General features: G+C 39.1%; 1 protein-coding gene across 2 annotated transcripts; it reads left to right on the forward strand.

Moving 5' to 3' along the window:
• On the forward strand, window positions 1-19097 carry LOC144628287 (uncharacterized). Of its 2 annotated transcripts, none has more exons than XM_078486366.1 (22): window positions 1-205; window positions 279-364; window positions 1751-1809; window positions 2315-2370; window positions 3509-3672; window positions 4169-4209; window positions 4664-4764; window positions 5256-5342; window positions 5779-5890; window positions 6956-7118; window positions 7972-8059; window positions 8565-8671; window positions 9550-9644; window positions 10186-10278; window positions 11305-11711; window positions 12353-12498; window positions 12947-13175; window positions 13333-13595; window positions 14480-14587; window positions 15355-15464; window positions 16174-16318; window positions 18261-19097. In XM_078486366.1, the coding sequence occupies exons 1-22, from the start codon at window positions 111-113 to the stop codon at window positions 18365-18367; spliced, it is 2862 nt and encodes a 953-aa protein (XP_078342492.1). In that variant the 5' UTR covers window positions 1-110; the 3' UTR covers window positions 18368-19097. The 2 variants fall into 2 exon arrangements, with proteins under 2 accessions (XP_078342492.1, XP_078342491.1); XM_078486365.1 differs by having other exon boundaries at window positions 2-205; window positions 18258-19097.
• The last annotated feature ends 5017 nt before the right edge of the window (window positions 19098-24114 follow it).

Below are 24114 nucleotides of genomic sequence, written 5' to 3' on the forward strand. Positions count from 1 at the left end.
TTGCAGCAAATCAAATATGGCGCCGATACTTACAGAGACAAAGCCAAGTCACTCGAAGGGAAGCGAGGCCACGCCGGTCATGACGTCATATCGTGTCAAAGAGAAACAACATGGCGGACCCTTTGTATTGTATTTGTAGGCAACCGTACGATGAGTCGCAATTTATGATCCAGTGTGATTCTTGCGAAGAATGGTATCATGGAAGGTGGGTATGACTATTCCTCAAGGTATGGTTGTTATTAAAATTCGAAATTATCGTAAATCTGTTTTCTTTTTAGTTGCGTGGGTATCGAGGAGTACCAGGCTTCCGACATCGAAAGGTACCATTGCCCGGAGTGTGCGTTACTACACGGCCCGTTAACGCGTGAGTAAACATCCTCTTAATTCTGTTTATTACGAGCGGAAAGGTGTATAAATAAGTTAGCTTTGTAGCGGCTTCTTCAACGCATCAAACACTTAAAAGCGAACACAACTCAGACGAAAGCCGTAAGAAAGCTTTACTTTGTGTACAAGCTAAAGTTTGACTCTAACAAAAGACATCTTTGTGTATTTCTTTATATAAGAGTGATACTCACGGAATATAGGAGGTTTGAAAGAAACTTAAGCTTATATATCTTCACCGAATGGTGAAAACGTGCTCATTTTAGTAGTGATGCGAAAAACACCTGTTTGAGTCAATCGCAAAATCATAAAATTGTTTTAAGCCTAATCTCCTTCGAGTTTATACTAATTATCAAGATAAGTTTGTATCCGCGGGTTTCGAGTATTTTATTAAAATATTGAGGCATGGTTACACCAGGGAATGAAGGCTTTTTAATTCTTAATTTTTAAGGTTAACTGTAAATTCGTTTTCCTGAAGAATTTGTTTCAAATATTGGTAAACAATCAATTTCAACTCCGTTGATGATATGCGCGCGGGCAAAAACTGTTTGATTTATTTTCGTGTACTTTATTTTTAGAAGAGTTAACTTGCTTATATAAATGTTAGTGAAAATGTTAAAATTAACTTAACCTAAAACAGAATGCATTTGCAAGCATGAAATTATATTTAATTCTGTTAGCTCTACTTTTATTTTCCACAAATCGACAATTTTATGATCAAAATATTAACTTTCATTTTGGATAATGTTTTGAATTTGATGCTCATTAAATATATTTGCAGCATTCCTTTGTAAATAATTCTTTGGATCACTAGCATTGTCATATTGTTTTTGTTTTTTGTTGTTTTTAGAGGAATATTCTTTAAATTCAAATTCATTGAAAACACATTTGTATCTATAAAGAGGCCTTAAAAGAACTTAAGATAAATCAGCTTTGACCCTGTTGCTTGGACCCATTGTTTTAGGCTATGAGCTTGAGGTTCTCACAAGTGCTAGCGACAGTAATGTTTACCATCACTTGTGGCAAACAAGAAGATTTTTACTATTGTAAATAGTAAAAATCCTTGATCGATCACACACAGCTCATAAAATTCTATAAATCTGTTTACAGGGCCCCGTTGATACCAGTCCTGCGACTGAAAGGATTACCCTGTTTAAAAATCCATTATCATCATCATCATCATCATTATTATTATTATTTTGCTGAACAATTCACCATTATTTTTTCCAATACAATTATGTGATGCAATTGTACAAATCTACTCATGAATCTGTTGACATTTGTTTGTCAAATGAGATTATCGTTATTGATACCGGAAGCCCTAAAAAGTTTATCACTTTCAAGAGTTCTGTTCTCTGCTTTCTTTTAGTGAAGAAGCGAAGGAACTGGCATCGCCATGACTACAGTGAAATAGACGATGGGTCAAAGGTAAGATTAAAGGGAAGTCAAAACTTGTTGGTGATTTTCTTCCTTACTTAACTACCATTTTGAGTCTTTCTTAAATAAAACGCAAACTCTGCTCTAGTCAATGGCTACCTTTGTTTACTGCCGTCAATCATCTAACCTGACCTCTCAGGAAACAGAAGTTAACTTCAACTGGATGAAAAGGTCTTGTCTGTCAATAGTGATTGGTAGATTTCGGTCCATTATCTTTGTTTCTGTTTCTCAAGGTTCATTGGCTGTAGCCATAATTATGATTACAGCAACAAAAAAAACATTCGTTAGTTGAGTTTTGAACTCCAGAGTTCATGTTATTGAAAAGTGCAGTAAAGGCAATCTGTAAATTGCAAAAAAATTAACCAGTAAATGCGACTTTTAGCATACTGTAACTCATAAATCTGAGACAATTTTGAATAGTTTTTGTAAAGTTAAGAAAGTTTTTAATTATCTCTGAAAATTAAAACTTGGTTTTTTATTTATCGTTTTTATTTAGGCTGTTCAGGCAGGAACAGTTGCATTTGTCAAAGAACTAAAAACCAGAAAATTCAAGTGAGTATAAAATTAGTTAATTCCTTGTCTTCTTATAAACAAGACGACTTATTACATGTAAAGGTTGTTTGATAGGATAAGAAAAATTTCTACTACATGTGGATAATCACTTTCCAGTTGGTTGCATAGTTTTTATTGACAACATTTAGTGTTGTCAAAACAAACTGTGCTTCAAATGGGTGGTGCAGGGTTCGTACGGGTCATGCAAGTTTGGAATTTTATTTTCCAGGCCTGGAAAGTCATGGAATATAAGCAGGGCTGCACGTGTAACAGTCGGTCATCAGACATTGGCCGATCAAAATTTGCTCATGTCCGACGAAAAAACCAAGTGTGGTCGTGATGTCTGGACAACTTTTTTTATCACAAATCATTATTTTAACGGCAACAATGAATAAAATTCAACCTTTTGTTTTTGGTGACGTCTGACCAAAATTTTGTTTTGTCCAACCAAGATGGGGTCTTAGTAGGACATATGTCCTTTCAAGTGAAAAAAATAATTTGCACCCCTGTATAAGTGTGGGCCTTGGAAAGTCTTGGAAAATGGTGTTGTTTTTATGGTCCAATTAAAAAAATGACAAAAATGGGGAAAACATGCCCAAAATGAAGATGATTTACAAGAAAATGGTCAAATTTAGGTCATGAAAAACTTGGAGAAGTCATGGAAAAGGTCATGAAAAGTCATAAAATTTCAAAAAAACTCAAAAGAGTATGAACCCTGTGGTGATTTTCAAACAAATAGTTCAGTTATTATAGTTAACCTCTTACAACTGGGGTCTGGTGTAGAAAACATGAGCTTAAAGACTAATGGATAAGAAGACATATATTTTCTACATAAATTATATTTACATATTTCTACTCTTCCTTATAATATATGAGTCTAATAAATGTGCGAGGCATGCAAGCCAACTGTAGACTAACCATGGTGCTTTTTAAGCTAACCTGAGTGCCATTTCGGCTACCCAGAATGGATTGATCGCTTTGCTGCCTCGCACTTTGTGATGACCCTAATACACCATATCGCCTTTCTTTCAATACAGATTGTTTATGTCAACAATAAGAAGGTGGAAAGGTCTCAGATAGCAAAAAGAGTGATTATTGAGTTGAACATTCTGACTTATATTTTCTCCCTGGTACACAGAGATAACAGTGCTATCCTTAAGCTTGACAATGGTAAAGACCTGACAAGGGACACCTTTGAGACACATGGATTTAACAGGCCTATGCTTGTCGCAAATAAGGAAGGGCTTGGAATGATTACACCTGACAAAAAATTCACGGTCATGGATGTTGAGAGACATGTTGGTATGTTCAAGGGCTTGATACATAAGTAATTTAATTTATTTGTAAGGAGGTGCTTAATGTCTTATTCCAAGCACTGTCAAAGTATAAATTTAAGTTATGATTAACTTTTGATAAGTTATATGCTTACCAGTCCCATTTACTTACACACGCTTTCAGTGTTGCATCCATAGTTATCTCTCTACATCTATCTTTTGACATGCTGTTTGGATTGAGCCAATCAAAACCAATGCTTACTGGTGTTGGTTTCATGCAAATGAGCCTACAAGTTCAAAAGGTGTTGCTAGTGGGCTGTGATTGGCGGATTTTGATCCGTCTTGTTTGTTTAGCACGTCAAAAGATGGAATCCGATGTCGATTGAAAGCCCGCTATGCACATTATAACACGGAAAGCGGGTGTAATGCAACTTGAAAACCATTTTTGAGATAAGCACTGCCTGTTGACACAATAGGTTTATACAGAGATGAACCATTGATTTCTTCTTTGATATCTTTTTCAGGTTCCATGAGGGAGTTGGATGTCATTGATGTCTGTAGACAGGTAACAGCTCAGTGTTTTTACAACAAAGATAAATTTAAACCAGGACGTATGCATTGCTTTTTATAGGGACATTACAATTATTCTTGATTTTTAGCTTAAAAGTACCAGTATTTAAAATTGTATAATTTGGTCTAAAATCCTTTAGAGTTTTAAACTAGGGCTTGAAGATCTACAGTACCGCTCAAATGTAAGTAACCACCGTCTCGTGAGAAACAAGACGCATCTTGTGAGAAACAAGACGAGAGGTGGTAACTTACATTTGAGCGGTACTGTAGAGCACTCAGGACTTTCGTGCCAGAGGTTTGGTTGGTTATTAACCTTGTGCATATCTCTGCCCACATGGATATCGTCCAGAATTATACTTTTTACACTCTTTTATGATGTATGGTTAACTTTTCTTACTTCAAAGCAAACTTTTGTAATTTTTTATTCAAATTTGTATGTTATGTTGCAGGAGGATCAACGTATGAGAATGAGGGAATGGACAGAGTACTACCTGAATCCAGTCAAGAACAAGATTCTGAATGTGATTAGCTTGGAGTTCTCTAACACCAGGTACAGAAAATACAAACTGTCTTCAACACATCAATTGGCAGTGTTGGCAGCTCGCGCCGGGCGAGGAGCAACAATCTCCCAGTGCTTGGGGTAACTGGTTGTGGTATGCCAGCAACCAGACCACAGCCCAGCACAGTCACACCACAGAGTGGTGGAGAAGGGTTTATTGGGGTGAGGTGGGAGGGACGAAGCAAAATAAGCACAAGCACAACCATTACAAGGGATTTCTCCTCGTGGTAAACAACATCGGAGGTTGAACCCCCTGCAGATCAAGCTGGGGCTAAGGGCTCAGCACAAAAACTGCTCCCTGGCTTATCAAATTGGACACCATTTTCAAACTCAAATTTGTGCCAGTTAGATCTTGAGTTGTAGTTGTCGGTCATTATAGCCTTGCTGGCTTCTAATGAAGGGCCTATCTGAAGTCACTGTAAACTACCGGTTCATGGTATTCAATAAAATTAATGTTATTCTGTGTTGGTTAATGTCTACAGCTTATCTCAACTGGTTCACGCTCCAGCAGTTGTACGAGATATAGACTGGGCTAGCCATGTGTGGCCAACAGATCTTCCTGAGGATAGGTGAGTTTTTATTACCGGTACATGTTGTTGGTATTATTAAGTTAAACAAGTTTTGCCTGTCGAGTAAGAACTCTCAATGACTCTCATGTAAATTTTAAATTCAGTGGCACTACATTGTGCTTATGAATCAATGAGAGGACACAAGACTTTATGGTCAAACAAAAGCAAGAATTTAAATTTGCATAATTTTGATCTGGCTTTAAGATTTTGCTTAACTGACGTTTAATTGATTTGTCAAGTGTCAAGTTAGTACTCCCAATGACTCTCATGAAAATTTGAGCAGGTTCAAAGTCGGTGATGGTATATTGTGCACATGAAGCAGTGAGAGGACACAAGAGTTTATGGTCAAACAAGAGCAAGAATTTGAACTCTCATTTGATCTGGCCTTAAGATTTTGCTTAACTGGCGTTTAATTGATTTCTTACGTTCATTGCAGTCCACACAAAAAGCCTTTGGTACAAAAGTATTGTCTGATGGGTGTGAAGAATTCCTACACTGACTTCCATGTTGACTTTGGTGGCACTTCAGTCTGGTATCATGTCTTGAAGGTCAGTTACAGTTGTCTGATCAACAGCTATTTTCTTCTAACAATGTTAATAGAATGCCAAAGGAGATGCATGCTGAGAATTGAAAAAGTCATCAACTAGTGGATATTGTCTTGATCAATCTTTCACTATTATTATTCTCACAACTGATATTGAAGAAAATGTATGGCAGGGTAGGTAAGGAAAAGCCTGCATATGAGCCTATAGTGGCCCATTAGGCCAAAGCTTATCCTGGTTTACATAGCATGAAGCCACTAGGAGTACAGTAGAACCCCGGTAACTCGAACTCTGAAGGGAAACGAAAAACAGTTCGAGTTAGCGGGGTTTCGAGTTATCGGGGTCGATTGAATATTTAATTTGCCAAGTTAATAAATGATAGTTTACTGATTTTTCAGCACTTCAGTATACAGTATAGTGCAAATGAATTTTATCTCGTCAGAAACTCTAACACGATCATAGCTCTTATGATTAGAGTGGAAAATGGCTGCCAAATACGTGATCTGTTCGTTGCTCTAATCAATGGGCAACCGTGGCGAGTTGCAGAAACCGGAATTCGAGTTATTGGGGTAAATTTGACCTAAAATTAGATCAAGGGAAACGAAATTTAGTTCGAGTTAGCGGGGTTTTCGAGTTATCCGAGTTCGAGTTAACTGAGTAAAAATGACTGAAAAGTGAGGTCAAATCCAAGGGAAATGGAAGTTTGTTCAAGTTAGCGGGGTTGTTCGAGTTATCCGAGTTCGAGTTACCGGGGTTCTACTGTATTTCTACTCCCTCCTGGATGGGATGCTAGTCCATCGCAGGGCTACCCCCAGCATTAAATTCAGTGGTACCCATTTATACATCTGGGTGAAGAGAGGCAAGTTCTATTGCTTGATCCAGAGTCCAGTGCACTTAACATTAGGCCACTGCACTTCCCATATGACAGTTAGGGTAGAGAAGTTATATTTTAAGGTTTAAGACTAGAAAGTTCTAAGTCTTTGTCTCAGTTCAGCAATTAAGCATGTTCAAGTGGTAAATTATAGTGATGTGTTGGCCACTGTTAATTAATTTTATTTTCATTCATCTCAGGGTGAGAAAGTGTTTTACTTTGTGGAACCAAGTGAAGAAAACTTCAACCAGTACGAGAAATGGGTTTCATCTGCACGACAGAGCGAGGTGTTCTTTGGTGATATGGTCAAAAACTGCTACAAGTGCTCTGTGAAACCAGGGCAAACCATGTTTATTCCAACAGGTACAAATCTTCATATAGTGTGATCATAGTCAGGGTTTTCATTAAGAATTGTAATAGCAGGAAAATAGTGTAAAGTAACCGGAGAAGGTTCCCCATCTTAATAAAAAAATAGGTACAGGCGGTTGAAATTTAGCCGGAGAATTCTACGTTGTAACGGAAGAATTCTCCGATCTCCGATTCCTAATGAACACCCTGCATAGTTTGTAGAAATTTATATCCGCAGTACAAATATATGAATTTCATATATTCATTTCATATCTTCTCCATCCACGGGTATATTACGAACTCACAAGTGACCAGCTCCCAGTTGGCTTGATAGCTCAGTTGGTTAGAGCGCTGCACTAGTATCGCAGAGGTCATGGGTTCGATTCTCATTCAAGCCTGAATTTTTTCAGGCTTGCTTTTCTCAACTGCTTAAGTTGAGTACATTACTGCGATGATCTTTCATTTGCTTAAAATGTATATCTGCAGTACAAATATATGAATTTTATATATTCATTTCATAAAAATCAAACTATAAATAGTTTTAAAAAAATTAACCAAAGGTAAATTTGAACCACAACATATCGCTAAGCATCATTTAATTTATGGTCTATGTGGGAGGCATGGATTGGCGGGCAAATTGTTAAAGATTGTACTGTGTGGCAGGGCTTCAAAACGTTTTGAAGTAGGTGCCAGCAAATGGAAGATTAGGCAGCTGTAACAACACCAAGCCTGTTTATCGTCAGTTGATTATATTGTTGATTACAGTGTACCATAAAATTCCGGTTCTACGGTATCTTGGTATAAAAACCAGGATTAAGTATAGTAAAAGATAAATTGCTTACCAAGCTTTTTTTTTCAACTTTGTTAGGGTGGATTCATGCGGTGTTTACCCCTGTTGACTCACTGGTATTTGGTGGGAACTTTCTCTGCACTTTCAACACTGAACTTCAACTGAGGTAAGGGTGTATTATTAATACTTTCAAATTGTAGAACATTGACAGTGACAATAAGTGAAGTGCAAATCATGTTCCTTTGTGTACATTGACGAAAGCAAAAGACCCTGGAACTCTTAGGGGGCAGAACACAAGCCTGGTAATCGAGGCAATAATGAGTCTGCAATCAAACAGCACATGTAGAACACTGGATATCACATTCATCCAAACTATGTGGAAATACTATAACGTGGCATGAGCATCCAGCACAAACGCTTGTTTTTGGAATCTTTGCATTCCACTGTGAACACTGAAGCTGTTAATGAATACCAGCCCTTCCCTAAAGCATATTTGCCACTTATTGTATCCCTTAGGGACTGTAACAAGTATTAGAACTTTCATATTTATTCATTTTTTAGTCATTTTACTCTGAGGAAGGCAACAGAATGGTGCCGAAAATTTTTAGGTCAGTTACAACCGTAGATTTATATTTTTTTTATTTATAATTTAACTCAACCTCTTTGTGCAGGGTGTATAAACTTGAACGACAGCTCAAGACTCCTGACAAGTTCCTTTTCCCGTGTTTTGAGACCATAAACTGGTATGCTACTGTGCATCTACTGGATAAACTTAAAGGTAAGGATGACAATAACAATCTTGTTTCACCAAACAATACACAAGGCCTCGGGGGCTTACTAACTTACTACCCATCATGCCTGTGTGGCACATACTGGGCAGCAACGAAGTCTCTCCTACCCTGCCTATCTCTAGCCAGTTTTTCATTGGTGCTCCAGCAGTAATTGAGCTCCCTTAACTCCATTTCTACCGTTCACAAGGCCTAGGGGGCACTCCCATATATGAGCTATATAAGTATGAGCCGCTGTGAAGGGTATGGTTTTTAAGCAGTTTAGTCTGAGATAGGGTAGAGAAATCAGAGAGTTTTGGTATAGAATAGGGTATCATTTGCTAGGAAGCTAATCAGTGGCATGACGAATGAAGTCCAGAATAGGGATAGAAACTTTAATGTGAGTTGTGCAAGTTCCTGTGAGTCGCCACCTATCCCCATATACTGCTAGTTGCCGCTTACGAGGATCAGTCATTCCCATAAGGAGACAGCTCCAGTAACGGACACTTTTTCTGCTTCTTGAGGACGCTTACAGGAGCTTTGGCTGTACCAGTAGTCAGTCACCTGCATGTAGCACATTCTAAGTTGTTAGTGAATATTGTCTTAATATACTACCAAATTTTCAGAACTAACATTAATGAGACATCTAACAATTACACTAAAATGTCTGTTTTGAGAAACTGTTGGTAGTCTGTCGGTAACCTGTTGGTCAACTGTCAGTGGCCTGTCAGTAACCTGTCGGTAGTCTGTCGTGGCCTGTCAGTGACGTGTCGGCTGACAGTTGACAGACAGTCGGCTACGGGGAGCTTTTCTTCACAATTACCAATATTTTAAGCTTCAGACTAATAGCAATAACATCAGTTTTGTGTTGTTTTAATTTGTGATGCAGCTTTCCATGAGTCAGGCAGGAAGCCACCTAACAGTATAGTTCAAGGTTTGAACAGCCTTGTTGTAGAACTCAAGTTATGGAGCACTAAAGGAGAGGTAAGGGTGCTGTTAATAAACACAAGATTCCTGTACAGTAGAGCATCCGATCAGTGTGCAAACGGTCAATGGTTCGAATCCTGCATGAGAACCCGATTCCCAGAATTTTTCTTTGTTCTTTCAAGCGGTCCGCTCATCAAAATCCTCGGGAACCAGGGACAGCGATTGTCTGTCCTTGGTGAGGACTTTTGTCCGTTTTAATGGACTTTATAACAGAATTTTATTGAAGTGTAGTGACTTATCTGACGACCCAAAAAAGCCCTGCAGTAGGCATTTGAACAGAAAATCTCAGCTAAGTTCTGTTGCCTTTCCTGTGCCCGGCCTCCCCCCCCCCCACCCCCTGCAGCTTAACATTGATAGGTGCATAATGTATAAAGCATGCATTATTGCCTAAGTCTCATTGTACATTGTGTCTCTTCCTAACTGTGGGGAAAACGGAAGTCGACTGTTTGACATATTACAACCCTATTTTAATATGCAAGCAGCATGAATGGTTGTTCAGTTATTTTCTTGGTGCTAATTTTGTATTCTGATTCTACAGGCATTCACAAAACATCACAAGTTCTTTATCCCTGATAGTGTATCACCGGGAAAGCTACTCAAGTCCATTGCCAAAGAACTTAAAAAGACTGAGGTTTGAAAAGTTTATTAATCATAAATACTCTATTTAGAACCCAGTGGGAGGGGTCTTGTATATTATTCGTTTTATAAGAGAGAGCCTGTTGCAGAGGAAGAGTACAGGCATACATGTATGCCAGAGATGTCAGTCTAAGGGGAAAAAATTCAGAAATCTGGGAGATGGCCAAGTACCTCTTCTTGACCGCCAAAATGGGGCAAAAATAGATCTTACCCGATTTAACCACAAAAACGTGTCAAACATCTCATTAAGAAGCATTTCCTTCAAAATCGCCCAAAGTCAGTGTCAAAACACGTATTTCCAAGCATTTTTCTTCGTAACCGGGAGATTTGGTAACCATATGGGAGATCAGAAGAGGTCTCTCTCTGGGAGACTGCCGGATAATGCGGGAGAATTAGCTAATAATATGCCGATGTTTTTGTCCAATTCCATTTATCGGGGATTTTTTGACTCACTGATAGGCGAAGGAAAATTACAATTATAAAAACAATTGTAACTGCAGTGTTATCAGCTATCTCAAATAAAGGGATTAAAACTAAAAATGTTGAGAAATCAAGTTTGAGGTAGCCCATAGTAAATTACTGTACAAGAGTATCCAAAGGATAAATGTTTTAGTTCGAGTTAGAGAGAGGTTTGTGATGACCAAATTTGAGATAGGATTTTAATGTCGAACAATTATTAAATACTCTTTGAAGAAAAGTAGGGGGAGCGAGTGTGACTTTGAAGCGGTTTTCGATTGAGTATCAAAAGTAATTTGCTTAGGTTTTGCATTTCTACGCTTAGTGATTGGTTTAAAAAAATCGCGCCACTTTCTCAACCAGTCAGAAGAAAACCAAAACCAATCTCGACTCGCTTATGCATGTTTTCCCGGCTTCGCGTCGGCTACATGTATTTCATTTGTCTTTTGATTGGTTATAATAATAACGATTTTCTGTGTCCTTTGTGATTAGCCAGAGTGTTTACTTAGATTTCGATTTTACAACACTCAATCGCTCTAACACTTACACCTCCATTCAATTACAGAAATCAAGCAAGTCATTAAGACCTTCTACTCCTAAAATTGACGAAAACAATCAAAGAGATAGTGGAAGCCCTATGTCGTCCGTATTAGTGGACGGAGCTCTGCCGCGCTTGAAAATCAAAGCACCAAAACCGGACAACTACAATGCCAACAGCCCTAAAAATCCTGCAGAACATTTAAAATGCGAGCTGGATGACAGTAAACCTGTGATTAGAATTGCTAACACGGGAGTAGATCTGAAGCGCAAAGGTGATGCACTTTCAACGAGTCTTCCCTCACTAAAGCTCAAGATTCCACGAAATCAGGAGCCTCATGCGGCTAAAATGGAGTCGAGTGGAAGCAAAATGCAGCTTAGTTCATCAGCGGATTCTAGTCTTAAACTTGTTGTCTCCAATGGGAAAATTATCAGGTTAGTAAACAGTGGACAGCTTTGGTGTCCAGCTTCTCGATTCTTCCAGGGGTGAGGGAGAGGAAATCATTTTGTCAGAATAAAGTCCAGGCTCGGTGTATTGTCCAAACTAAAAGAGGCTTTATCCATTTTTTTTTGTGATGGACAAATTGCCTTCAAATCAGATAAAAAAAGAGGTAATAACAAACAAAAAGGAACAAGGCTGGTTAAGTCTTGGTACGACTGGGACTGGTTACCCTTCAAAAGAATAATAGAACAAACAACAGGAACAATACCCCTAGTCCCAAAAACCATAGCAACGGCTACAGTAGAGGACCTAGTAGCGGATCCAGACCTTCAGCTAAGTGGGGGCCCGATCATCCAGGCCCTGGAATAAGGAGACGGCCCGCTCTTGAAAATAGCTTTTGTCGGCCCTTCAGGCCTCTATTTGGTTAAAAAATAATGTGGGGGCACCGGGGCCCCCGAACCCCTTACCTAGATCAGCCACTGGGACCAGTAGAATTACAGGATTACAAGAGCTGCTACACTATTGTGGAATACGAACGGCTAAAATTCGATCATATTGTTATCATATTTGTGTTTCTTTTATTTTTTGCCAAGCGATACAAACTTTCTGTCTGCTGTTTCGTTTTTCTCCACAGTAACAACAATCGCAGCAGTAGAAAAATAACAGGAAAGAAGTTCCAGCCACTTATGTCGCAGGATATGACTGAACGTAGTGACGTCGCAGATGGCTCATACTCCTGCTCTCCTTCTAAACAAGGACCTCTTCGGCTTAAACTCTCAAGTACGTTTCTTTGTCAAATTCTCCCAACTAGTCCTATAAGAAATGTATGGAGACCATTAAGGAGAATTTGTATGTTGACATCAGGGCTTAAAGGGTTAATACATCATCAAATTCTCCCAACTCACAGGCATGATGGGCAGTAAGTAAGTAAATTCTCCCAACTAGTACTATAAGAAATGTATAGGGACCAGTATAGAGAATTTGTATGTTGACAACAGGGCTGAAAGGGTAGAAAATGGCGGAGAACCTAAAAAACCTGAGATGCTTGTCGGAAAATTCTTAATTAACTAGAATGAAACCTTTGAAACGAGAGAAACTAACAGCAAAGTAACGCCTGTGATCAAAATTGCTTGGCATTGAAAGACGCCCGTTCCGAGATGCAAACCATTATGCATGGTTTACTCTTCTCTCATAAATCACTGTCTGTACATGTCTGTATCTCTTGCAGTGAACAGCATGTCCAACAAGAACGCTTCTTACTCGCCAGAGAGTAATAGCGATACTTCGGACAATGAGCTCAACTTTAGTATCGGAGGAACACCGAGCCTCATCCCCGTGCAGTCGAGAACTACACTAGGGAGCATGGGAACTACTTATGGTCTCCAGGCCACAGGATCAGACCCTCGGACTCAACAGCCTGTGGCCGGCTTGGACTGGACGTCGTCAGCTGATCTAAAGTAAGATATACAAGCCTAACGAGTAAAACGCCCAACGTTTGACGTCATCTTGGCGTCTTGGAAACGTGATGAGTTACTTGGCAACTAGGCCCCTCTGACGTAAAAGTGAGCGCGTACTTGTTCTCTTGACTAAATTAAAGTGTTACTTTTTTTGCAGAGAGGAAATCGAAGCAGCCAAAACACTTTTGTTTGGTCTGAGTGCAGGCGCTAGTGTAAGTGCACTCAGCTCTCCATCTCTTCAAACTCGCTCCAGTGCTACTCTAAAATCAGGCAGTGCCCAGTCCTCGCAGTCTGTAGTGGCACCCAGTACTTCTCAGTTGAACTCTAAACGAGCTGCAAGCGAGAGTAATTCTGAGGGTGATAGTGAGGAAGAGGATCTTGGGTTCGGAGACTCAGACTATTTTCACGACAATAAATACGGTGAGAAATGAATAGCTTGTATTGTAGGAGTGTTATAAGTCAGTCTGGTCACTTTGCGTAGGACTATGCGTTAGGGTGACCTCTGTTCATAACTAGCTCTGTTTACAAACATGGCTCCCACAAGCCTAAAGGAACTGTGTCTCGGATTTTAACCAAATTTAGGCATGGGACATGACCATTAAATTCTGTGAAATTTAAAAATAACCTTGTAAAACAGTAAAGGAACATATTTAAGTAACACAGCAAATACAAAAGAAGGTACGGATGACCAAAAATATTGTTGGGCTGAACAGTTTTCAAAGGTTTTTTTGCGTGTAACGTTAAATTATAACGCTCGGGAGACACATTTGGTCGCAGTAAAGCTATGGTTTTGTCATTTCAATCCATAGAAGTAATTTCTTTGCAAACTTTAGTCTCATAGCGAGTGTTTGGCAAAACGTTTTAAAATATTATTTATTAGTACCAGTATTTAGGAATATATTAGTTTAGAACACGACCCCACAAGCATTGTACTTAAAACCCTTATCGTGTTTAAATAAAGGATATGATGGTGATGATGAATAAACTTAACTCAGCCGTGACACAGTCCCTTTAAAGAGTCTGAATTGAAATTTACTTTTTCTTTCTGACGTCCTTTAATAAAATCACAATGTAACTTCGTTACGTGCTTCGAAGTCATTGTAAAGCCAACTGTGAAATGATTATTAGCCAATCAAAATGCCACTCTTCGACCTATGTCACATAATCTATTGGAAATTATCTTCATTTCATGATCACTTCCAGTTCCTTAAAGGACTTAATGTAATGCTATATTTTGCGTTAATTAGTATGAGAATTTTTTATGTACATTTTTGAATGTAATTTCTTTGTGTTTTCTTGTGTAGTTTATCCACCACTCGCCGAGATGACTGACGAGGACAAAAACAATTCCTGGAAGCCTGGTCAGCGAAAGAAAAAGAGCGAAAGAGTAGACTCAACATGGAATCCAAAAAGTACGTTGTAATTTGATGTTGACATACTGCAGGGCAGGGAACACTCGCTCTAATAGATCACACGTATTTCATACTTAGGTCACGCTAGGGCATGTGGTCACGATTGGGTCACGCGTAGGTCACGCCTTGGTCACACGTGAGTCATGCTTAGGTCACGCTCAGGTCATGGGGTCGCGCTTAGGTCACGCTCAGTTCATGTGTTATTGATTGAGTCACGCTCAGGTCATGCTTAGGTCAAGCTCAGGTCATGTGGTCACGATTGGATCACGCGTAGGTCACGCCTTGGTCACGCGTGAGTCATGCTTAGGTCACGCTCAGGTCATGGGGTCGCGCTTAGGTCACGCTCAGTTCATGTGTTATTGATTGAGTCACGCTCAGGTCATGTGGTCACGATTGGGTCACGCGTAGGTCACGCCTTGGTCACGCGTGAGTCATGCTTAGGTCACGCTCAGGTCATGGGGTCGCGCTTAGGTCACGCTCAGTTCATGTGTTATTGATTGAGTCACGCTCAGGTCATGCTTAGGTCAAGCTCAGGTCATGTGGTCACGATTGGGTCACGCTAAGGTCACGCTTTGGTCATGCTTGAGACATGCATAGGTCACGCTCAGGTCATACTTGAATCGCTTTTTAGTGAAAATGACCAGGTTGTAGTTGTGTTCTTGTCGCTGTTTACTTGTTCTACTTTGTCCCGTGGGTCGTGCATCCTTGATAATTATGAGAAGTTTGGCTCATATATATGTTTAGTAACTTTGTTGTTTGCTTGTCAGGCAAACTGCTTTACTCGCCATCACGGGAACACAGGCCTGTTCGTCAGACGTCCAGGCGAAACACCGCTGGCAGTTTACTGAACTCGCCGCTCGAAGAAAGTGCGCCCACGGTAAGTCTCCCTTCGTGCTTGTCACGTGTTTTGTTTTCCCCCTATGTTTTCCCGCGTTTACCGCCAGTTGCATGCGCTTTGCACCGGTTACAAAATTCCTGCGCTTTTTACCAATTACAGTCGAAGCTCTCGTAAGCGGACACCCTCGGGGCGCGAAAAAAAGTGTCCGTAACTGGAGCTGGCCGCTTACGAGAATGGTTCTCGTAAGCGGCCACTAGAGGTGAAGGGGATAGATGACCGGGAGCTTGCCCAGCTAACAATAACCGGACGGACGTGGATGACGACAAAACAAAAACTGAAATATGGTACGGTAATAACTGTAGAATCATTGTGATGAACGGCGATGTGAAGTTGATTGATAAAAACAAGGTACAGAGGTTGTTAATAGGATTTTCTTTGGGGTGTCCGCTTACGGGAGCTTAAAAACAACGAAGGAGTCTAAGTCGTAATCTCTGAAAGTGTCCGCGGCCGCTTACGGGAATGTCCGCTTACGATAATGTAAAAATACATAGTTTGTATGGGAGTTAAAACGGGGTTTTAAACAAGGCGGCCGTAAGTAGAGCTGTCCGCTTACGAGAGTGTCCGTTAAGAGAGCTTCGACTGTACTTCTTCTCACATTGACTTCTGATTGGTTTATTTTACAATTTACTATGCTTGTGCCATTTTTGTGATTGATTTTACATTTATGGTCACCATCCATCTTTCGCAGGGAATCTTTACTTCCGGTGGAGGTACGAAAGCAGGTGACCGAGGAAGCTCTAGCGGAAGTAACGCCACGGCGCTAAACGGAAGTGAACCTGGTCCAGTGACGGATGCGACACCCAGCGGCTCAAAAAATGACAGTAACGCAAAAGGTTAGATTAAGTATTCTTGCAATACAATTTTTTCAATCTTGACTGTAAGTATGCAAAGGTCTAATAGAGTATACCTTATTGTTACTTATTTTCGCGGGACTTAATTTTCGCGATTTTCGCGATTTTCAAAAAATCGCGAAATTAAAGACCCGCGAAGAAAGGTTCTCGCGAAACATAACGACGCGAACTTTAATACCCTTCAATATAACTCGTTATGATTAATCAATGTTGCTGTCAGTTTACTACATAATTATCTTGGTACAGTCGTCAAACTAGCTCTACTTTTTTGTTACAAAGGAACATGTCAAACTATTTTAAGCCGGTTTCGTTTTGATATGGTTTTGTTCAGTGTCATTGGAAACTATTGCTGTGGAAAATGCAAATCAGTTGTGCCAAATTTAAGACTTACTGTTCATTAATGCAGACCAGTATTTTGACAATTTTCGCGAAATTAAGTTCCTTTGAACATATTTTTTTGGCCAAATCGCGAAATTTAAGTCCCGCGAAATATTCCCGTTCCATTTTCGCGAAATTAAGTTTACGCGAAAATAAGTAACAATAAGGTAATCCTTTCAAAGATGCTACAAAATAATTATATATTTGCTAAAAAATTGTTAAGAGCATTAGTTCAACTGTTTTGCTCAACTTTCACGATTTCCACTTGAAACGACTTGAGGCCGCAAACAGTCGGGTCTGTAGCAGTTCTCGTAAGGTCTCGCATGAATGGCTCGCTACCCTTCAAGAGAACAATAGAACAAACAATAGGAACAATGCCCCTACCCCCCCCCCCCCAAAAAAAACCCGGTAGCAACTGCCGCACAAGAGGGGGTCGGGTAGCAGTTCTCGCAAGGTCTCACATGAATGGCTCGCTACCCTTCAAGAAAACAATAGAACAAACAACAGGAACAATGCCCCTAGCCCCCAAAAGCAATAGCAACTACTACACTAGAGGACCTGTAGATAACAAACTTACAAGAGCTGCTACACCGCTGAAACGCTCTAGGGTTAGCGTGTTCCAGGCGTTTGGTTAGTTGGAAGCGGCACGAGGAACGGCGAGCGAAAAAAATGGCGAGGGGACTAAGGTTCTCCTCCCCGCCCCCCTCCCCCTATTTTTTTACGCTTGCCGTTTTTCGCGCTTCCTAACTAACCGAATGCCTGGAACAGGCTACTCTAGGCTTCGAGTTTTGACTCAAATAGTTATCACACACATATAGAGCGGTTTTCACTTGAGTGTCGAACGTTAATTGCGTTTGCTTTGGTTTTGCATTGCTACGCTCTGTGATTGGCTTAAAAATCTCGCGCCACTTTCTCAGCCAATCAGAAGTAAAACCAAAACCAATCGTGACTCGCTCGCACACGTTTTCCCGCGCTTCGTGCCGGCTACATGTACTTGCTTCGACTTTTGATTGGTTCACAGGATTGTCTGTGCCCTTTGTGATTGGCTAGAGTAATTACTTTGGTTTGGTTTTACGACGCTCAATTGAAAATTGCTCTATAAAGGAACACAAGAATGTAGTCAAAAAAAAAAAAAATGTAGTCAATGTTTTCATATACTGTGAAAGGGCGAAGAATGATTATTACTTCAAAATTCAGTTGTCACATCTACACTTAAAAGGGTTAAGGTTATGACTGCAACGAGGAAGGAGGGCAGAAATAATGGAATGTAAAGGCATGGGGGTAATTTATGATTTAGAGGCTGGGGGGGAACAAATAAAGAAATTTTTGATGTTGGGGATGGGTGGAGAATCGTTACATAAAACCAGTTAACTTAACCTCTTTCCAAGCCCCCTCCTCCTTTTCATCCCTTGACACAAGAGTGGAAAAAAGAGAGGGCCTAAGAAAGAGGTTGCAGCAAACTGTGCCAGCCCGGGTCTTGTAATCACTAACAAGCCCGTCACTTCGGTTTTATTTAATTTTTGTTTTAATTTTTTTCTTTCAGCAGCGCCGGGTAAAAAAGGACGTAACCACAACAAAAAAGCAGTAACCACAACAAAACAACGTCTCGCTAAAATTCTTAAGCTAGACAAGAGTGGAAGATATATGAGATAAGTGTGTGTCATTGACACGCCACATATAGGTTAATATAATACATACCAATCGCATTTAAAGAGAAAACAAAACAAAAATGGGAGGGGAAATTTCACATTATTTCTTACATTGTATCGCTTTAGCCAAAAACAAGATTGCTTTACTGCAAGAGACCGCGTCACATAGGGGAATGAATCCTAGTAACTGTTCTCGGTTCCAGTACCTCTCATCCCAGTGGTCAATCCGAACAATGTTATAAATAATTAAGATAATATATGCGTCATACAAATGGACCCTGGGAAAAGAGGTCACGTGGGTATAGGGGACTGGCTCTTTTGCGAATTACATAGCTTTTTCGTTTATTTTTTGCTGAATTAAAAATGGCTGCTGCATAAAGATTAGTCGAATGGACACAGTTTGGTGTCAAAAAAGCTAAAAAATACATACAATCTTAATAGAGACTTAAAATTTTTCCATTTTATACAGTTAAAACGGAAATGTGGTACTACGAGAATTGTTCATGTTCGATAGATATTCAAGGCTTTTGTCCCCTTTTGTAGTTATCTAAAAAGGTTTCTTGGGAGTTCTCGTTAAAAAATTGACTTTAAATAAGTTTATTTAAATGTTGGTGGCTTACAGCAGCAACGGCATAAAATTCTTGAATATTAATTTGGAACTCAGCAAAATTACCAGTTTTGGAAAATTCTCAAAGATTATTGTGTTCCATTATATTAAATTTGCCAGTTTACGTGATAGTAGCTAAAGTTTGTCGACCTTTTCTTTCGATGATACCATTTTGTATTCTCAGAGCTACCACTGAAACCTTTCTTGTAAAATTCATTAATAATTCATGAGGGTGCAAACCAATCCCAGCACAGTATTCAGATCACATGTACACAGCTGTAAACCCCCATACAAATCAATCAATAGAATTAACTTTTGATACAAGCTCCTGCTCAGCTAATTAGTATTCATTAACTTTTGATACAGATCTCTACTGATTCGCATAACAATACTTTGCATTCAATTTATTGTTTTCATTTCACGAGTAGAATAAAATATTCGCGTCCGATCTGTATGGGCGTTTACAATGGCTCGCCTATCGGCTCGCCATTGTAAACGCCCATACAGATCTCCCGCTCATATTTTATCTACTACTTAAAAAACTCATTAATAATTCATAAAGAAAATACAAAAGAAATTAATGTTTAATGAGTGTCTTTATATCTGATAAAGACACGGCTAAACTTTACGTCCAATTTTCTAGGCCAAAATAACCCCAAATCTAAATATTAGTGCAAGAATGAGTTGATCTACATCAGAAGATTTTTAAGCCGTTCAATAAATTCGCAGTTCGTGTTTTATCAAGTCTAAAACACTCGGCTGCGCCTCGTGTTTTAAACTTGATAAAACACTGCTGCTCATTTATTAAACATTACATAATATAGAGAGACTGAATACTTTTTATAGTGCAATTACTTTTCAGGTTAAGTCATCTTTTCATTGAATATTCTTGCCTTCTAAATCACATATGGTGGGCGTTTTGTAAGGATTCAGCCGGAATTTGTAGATTTGCTTGCTACCGCTTCATTTTGAAAATCGGTCTCTTTTATTTTTTCGCGCGGAGGGAATATACTCTATTACTTTTTTTCAATGAGTTTTGTAATAATACCGGATTTTCGTTTTCTAGATACACACACTAAAAAAACAGTAAGTCAAATTATTGGTTTCAAGTCAAATTATATATGTACATAGGTTGACCTTCATAGTCTTTATTGTAAACATTCTCATTCTTTAAAAAACGTTTTCAATATTCTTATAACTTATCATTCTTAATTTCATTAATTTAAAGTTGTTAATAGTTTCAAAAATCAGGGCCTTTAATATAACAATGGACGACAACTTGTGAGTTTACGCGTCGGGTTATTTTCAAAAAGCATCTCACCACTTAAAGAACCCTAGTCAGCCACGCCTTTGTTTTTGTTTACATACGAGAGTTTCGGTATTATATTTTACGCAGAGCTTGCCTAAGCGGACGAGATCACTGTGACACTGTTTAAGGTAATTTAACAGACTTCCAGTAACACAAATTACAGCAATGCAATAAGATTTCAGTTCACCATATAATTTTCATAATTTCGATGGCATCGAAAATGGCGGAGGCTGACTAGGGTTCTTTAAACTTCCTTGTACCACGGCATTTGAACAAAATGTCGTGATACAATTCCTCAACTTCGTCAAGCGTACCAGACTTTTAATATATCTGTTGCGTATTGTCTTGATACTAAGGTTTTTGGACTCGTTTAAATGCCTGGTTACTAACTTATAATTCCACAGTTGATATGGGCAGTTTGTCCTCCATTGTATTAAGTCGCCGGCTAAGAGAAGCGAAAAGGGCTATGGGGACGAGAATGGAAAAAGGAAAAAGCCTTGAAGAATTTAAAGAAAGCAGGGTTCTTATTTAACTCACTGTACTTCTCATACAAAAGCTATCATAGAATAAGCTACCTTTAACCATTTCGATTCTGTGAATGAAACCTCAATGTGTGATCTCTTAAATGAAAGCTATTGAGCAGTACTTTCACGTGGTATTGTTCGTTTTTTCAATGTTTCCTCTGAGTGGAAATTTTAGAAATTTGCCCAATTGGTATTTTACCACTCGTTAGGAGGTTAAACAAAGGCATTAATCTTACACCCACTTTCAGTGTTACGTGCATAGCTATCTTTCTACATCCATCTTTTGACAGCGTCTTTCGACGTGCTGTTTGAAATGAGCCAATCAAAACCGATACGTACCGTTGTTGGTTTCATGCAAATGAGCCCACAAGGTCAGAAGGTCATGGTAGTGGGCCGTGATTGGCGGATTTTGATCATGTTGTTTGTAAAGAACGTCGAAAGATGGATTACAACAGAAAGCCGCTATGCACGTAACACTGAAAGCGGGTGTAAATTAAGGAGACATTCACGATTAATAATTTTGTATTCCAGAGGTAGTTAACATTTTGAGGACTTGATTTGGTATTTCGAAATTCTTGATGCTGAGTCTAGCAAACTAAAATTAAAAAAATATAAATTTTTAGAAAAAACTAAATGTGTATTTAAATTGTATTTATGCTATATTTATAAAGGTATAAATAGGTATCTCTCGTACTGCTAGTTATCTTTGCTCTGCAAAACGTGTTTTCAGTACTGCTGTATTATGTGTGTTTCAATAAACATTTACATTTCTTTTTTTATAAAAACTGTCTGTTGCAGTTATTGAGGTTAATTCATTTTAGTGTTCATACAGGCTAGCCCGTTCCAGGCTCTCGGTAGTTGGGAGAGAGTGAAAAACGCGGGCGAGCGAGGAAAAAACAAGGGGGAACGAAGGCTCGAGTTCGTCCACCCGCTTTTTAGACCTCCCCAAAAAACTACCGAGAGCCTGGAACGGGCTACATACAAACTGACAACGATTCTGACATTGACAATATTATTGAAAACAGTTACACTAACACAGTCAAATTAAACTCGTGATAAGCGGATAAATAACCTTCAAGTAAGCAGACACCTCTATTTATCGGATGCGAACACCTAAAAAGTGTCTGGAATGGTCGGCCGATCTCCACCATATTTATGTTGGATTCAGTCCTTATCCAACTAGGAACCAATTTTTTACGAAAACAGACCACCACCACCCAAGAAAAATATACCTAAAGTGGCGGAGTGAAAGTGGTGACTTTAGGTCAAATTAAGCAGCGTGCATTTTAATTTCTTTTCCCCTTAAACTCGAGTACTTTACGGCGGTTTGCTGCTTTTCTCGCCGAAAATATCAACCGGGTGGTTTTGAAGGGACTGTGTCACGGATTTTAGCTGAATTTTGGTGATAGGAAATGATCACAATTTCGTTGAAATATTAAAATAACCTCTTGAAACAGTGAGGGAACATTTCAATGACACACCAAATACAAAAGACGGTACGGATGGCCAAAAGCGACGAAGATTGAAACGGATTGCGATACGGGTTTTTGAAATATTCAGTGTTGGGCTAAACAGTTTTCAAAGTAAATCTTGTCTGCTTGTAACTTTAAATTCTATCGCGCCCGGGAGACACATTTGGTTGCAATGAAGCTATGGTTTTGTCATTTAGATCCACAGAAGTAATTTCTTTGCAAACATTAAGTTTCATAGCGAGTATTTGGCAAAACTTCCGTCCCTTAAACTAAAACCGTTTTGTTACAACAGCGACAATCTTGAGACAGTTGAACACCGTAATTATCTTCTCCCAAATCCTCAATGTCTTTTATTTAAAAAGCACGCTTTTCACATTTTCGCGCCAGCAATGCGCGAACGGTTTGACTTTCAAACAGCCAATCAAAAACAATCTAAATTACTTTGTCCCCAGAGGCCTTCGTTTCTCGTGCCAAGGCCCCGCCGACTAACAGGTGGATCATGGAATACTAGTTCTTGCGACTTATCACGCAACATAACTTCTCCCAGAAAGGTGAGCTTTATTACTAACTTCATTACCGATTATTGCTTTATGAGATCTGCAGTTTTTAATCAGGTTTTACAGCGGTCTCAGGTTTTGTGCACTCACGCCAAAATTCTCTTGCCTTCACCGAATAAGCTACAGTAGATAAACTCACGAAAGAAATTAAGTTCATAGTATTATAAAGTTGTCTTAATTTCGTATTCTGCAATATCACGATTTTTAGGTAGCCATTAATAGCTGCAATAGTTTTCTTAAAACTTCACAACGAAACTCTATAGATATTATTCAGAAAGCAGCAAAAATGTAAATGTCTGTGTAGCATGAAGCTAAAAAGTGACAATGGACGCCAGTCCGGTTTTTTCACGTTGCGCAGTCCTTGTCCTATTTCTATCTTGCTTCTAAGCATCCTTGGATTCGAAGCATCAAGGGATTGGAAAGGTTGAGTCAACGTGGAGTTGTTGATTGTGGCGAAAATCGAAGTTTCTCAACAGCGTTTCGCTCTTGCTCAAGACAAAAAATAGACAAAAAATACAAGATATTTGCATATTCTCAGATGCCAGTGCTGTCCCTAAGGCCCAATGCGATTATCAAGCTTTATTCGTCCCTAAGGACAACAGTAACAACGCCAGAGATATTAATTCAACCAAGCGTAACAAAAGGTCGGTAACACGACCAACACATTCAGGTTCAGGAAAATAAAACTATGTCATGAAGTCCTTGCAGCATTGAAAGGAATCAATCCTCATAAAGGAACAGGGTACGGCATGTTACTGCCACGAGTATTGATCAAAGGCTCTATGAGCAAAGTCGTGAATGTGGTATATTATAAACTGATAGCCCAGAATTAGCCAAAATAAAGTTTAAATGTCTGCTGACAAACGACAATTTTTGTAATTGTCTATGAAATCTGTTAAACGTACGTCATAGTTGAGTCATGTTTAAAATTATAGCTGGTAAGTGATAAATAACCCCATATTCTAACTGAAAACTAACCATCCAGTAGTCCATCGAGGCCTTCTAGCTAAGCAGCTAAGAAGTGAAGATTATTTCAGAGCTTAAAATAATTAATGCTGAGAGAGACACGTATAGTGGTAACAAGATATGAGGTACCTTAAGATGCTGCGAAGCTGGTAATGGAAAGAAGCTAGGGAATTTTTTTTCACCAAACTGTTTCACATTTGCTAAAGGGTTCTTTAATTAATAACCAGGTAACTCAGCCATTTTATACAGGACAGTGGTATTATTCGACATACATTTTTCTCTGTTAAAGAATGGCAGACACTGTGACAGAAGGCAA

Source organism: Oculina patagonica, chromosome 10, assembly GCF_052425735.1.
Source record: "Oculina patagonica isolate OP01 chromosome 10, crgOcupat, whole genome shotgun sequence".
In the NCBI taxonomy this organism is placed as follows: domain Eukaryota; kingdom Metazoa; phylum Cnidaria; class Anthozoa; order Scleractinia; family Oculinidae; genus Oculina; species Oculina patagonica.

Excerpts from the sequence above, each read along its gene's own strand:
- LOC144628287 (XM_078486365.1), top strand. The coding sequence starts at position 111 with ATGGCGGACCCTTTGTATTGTATTTGTAGGCAACCGTACGATGAGTCG. Across the intron at positions 206-278 it reads GAAGAATGGTATCATGGAAG|TTGCGTGGGTATCGAGGAGT; the intron begins GTGGGTATGACT and ends TTTTCTTTTTAG. Across the intron at positions 3,673-4,168 it reads GGATGTTGAGAGACATGTTG|GTTCCATGAGGGAGTTGGAT; the intron begins GTATGTTCAAGG and ends TATCTTTTTCAG.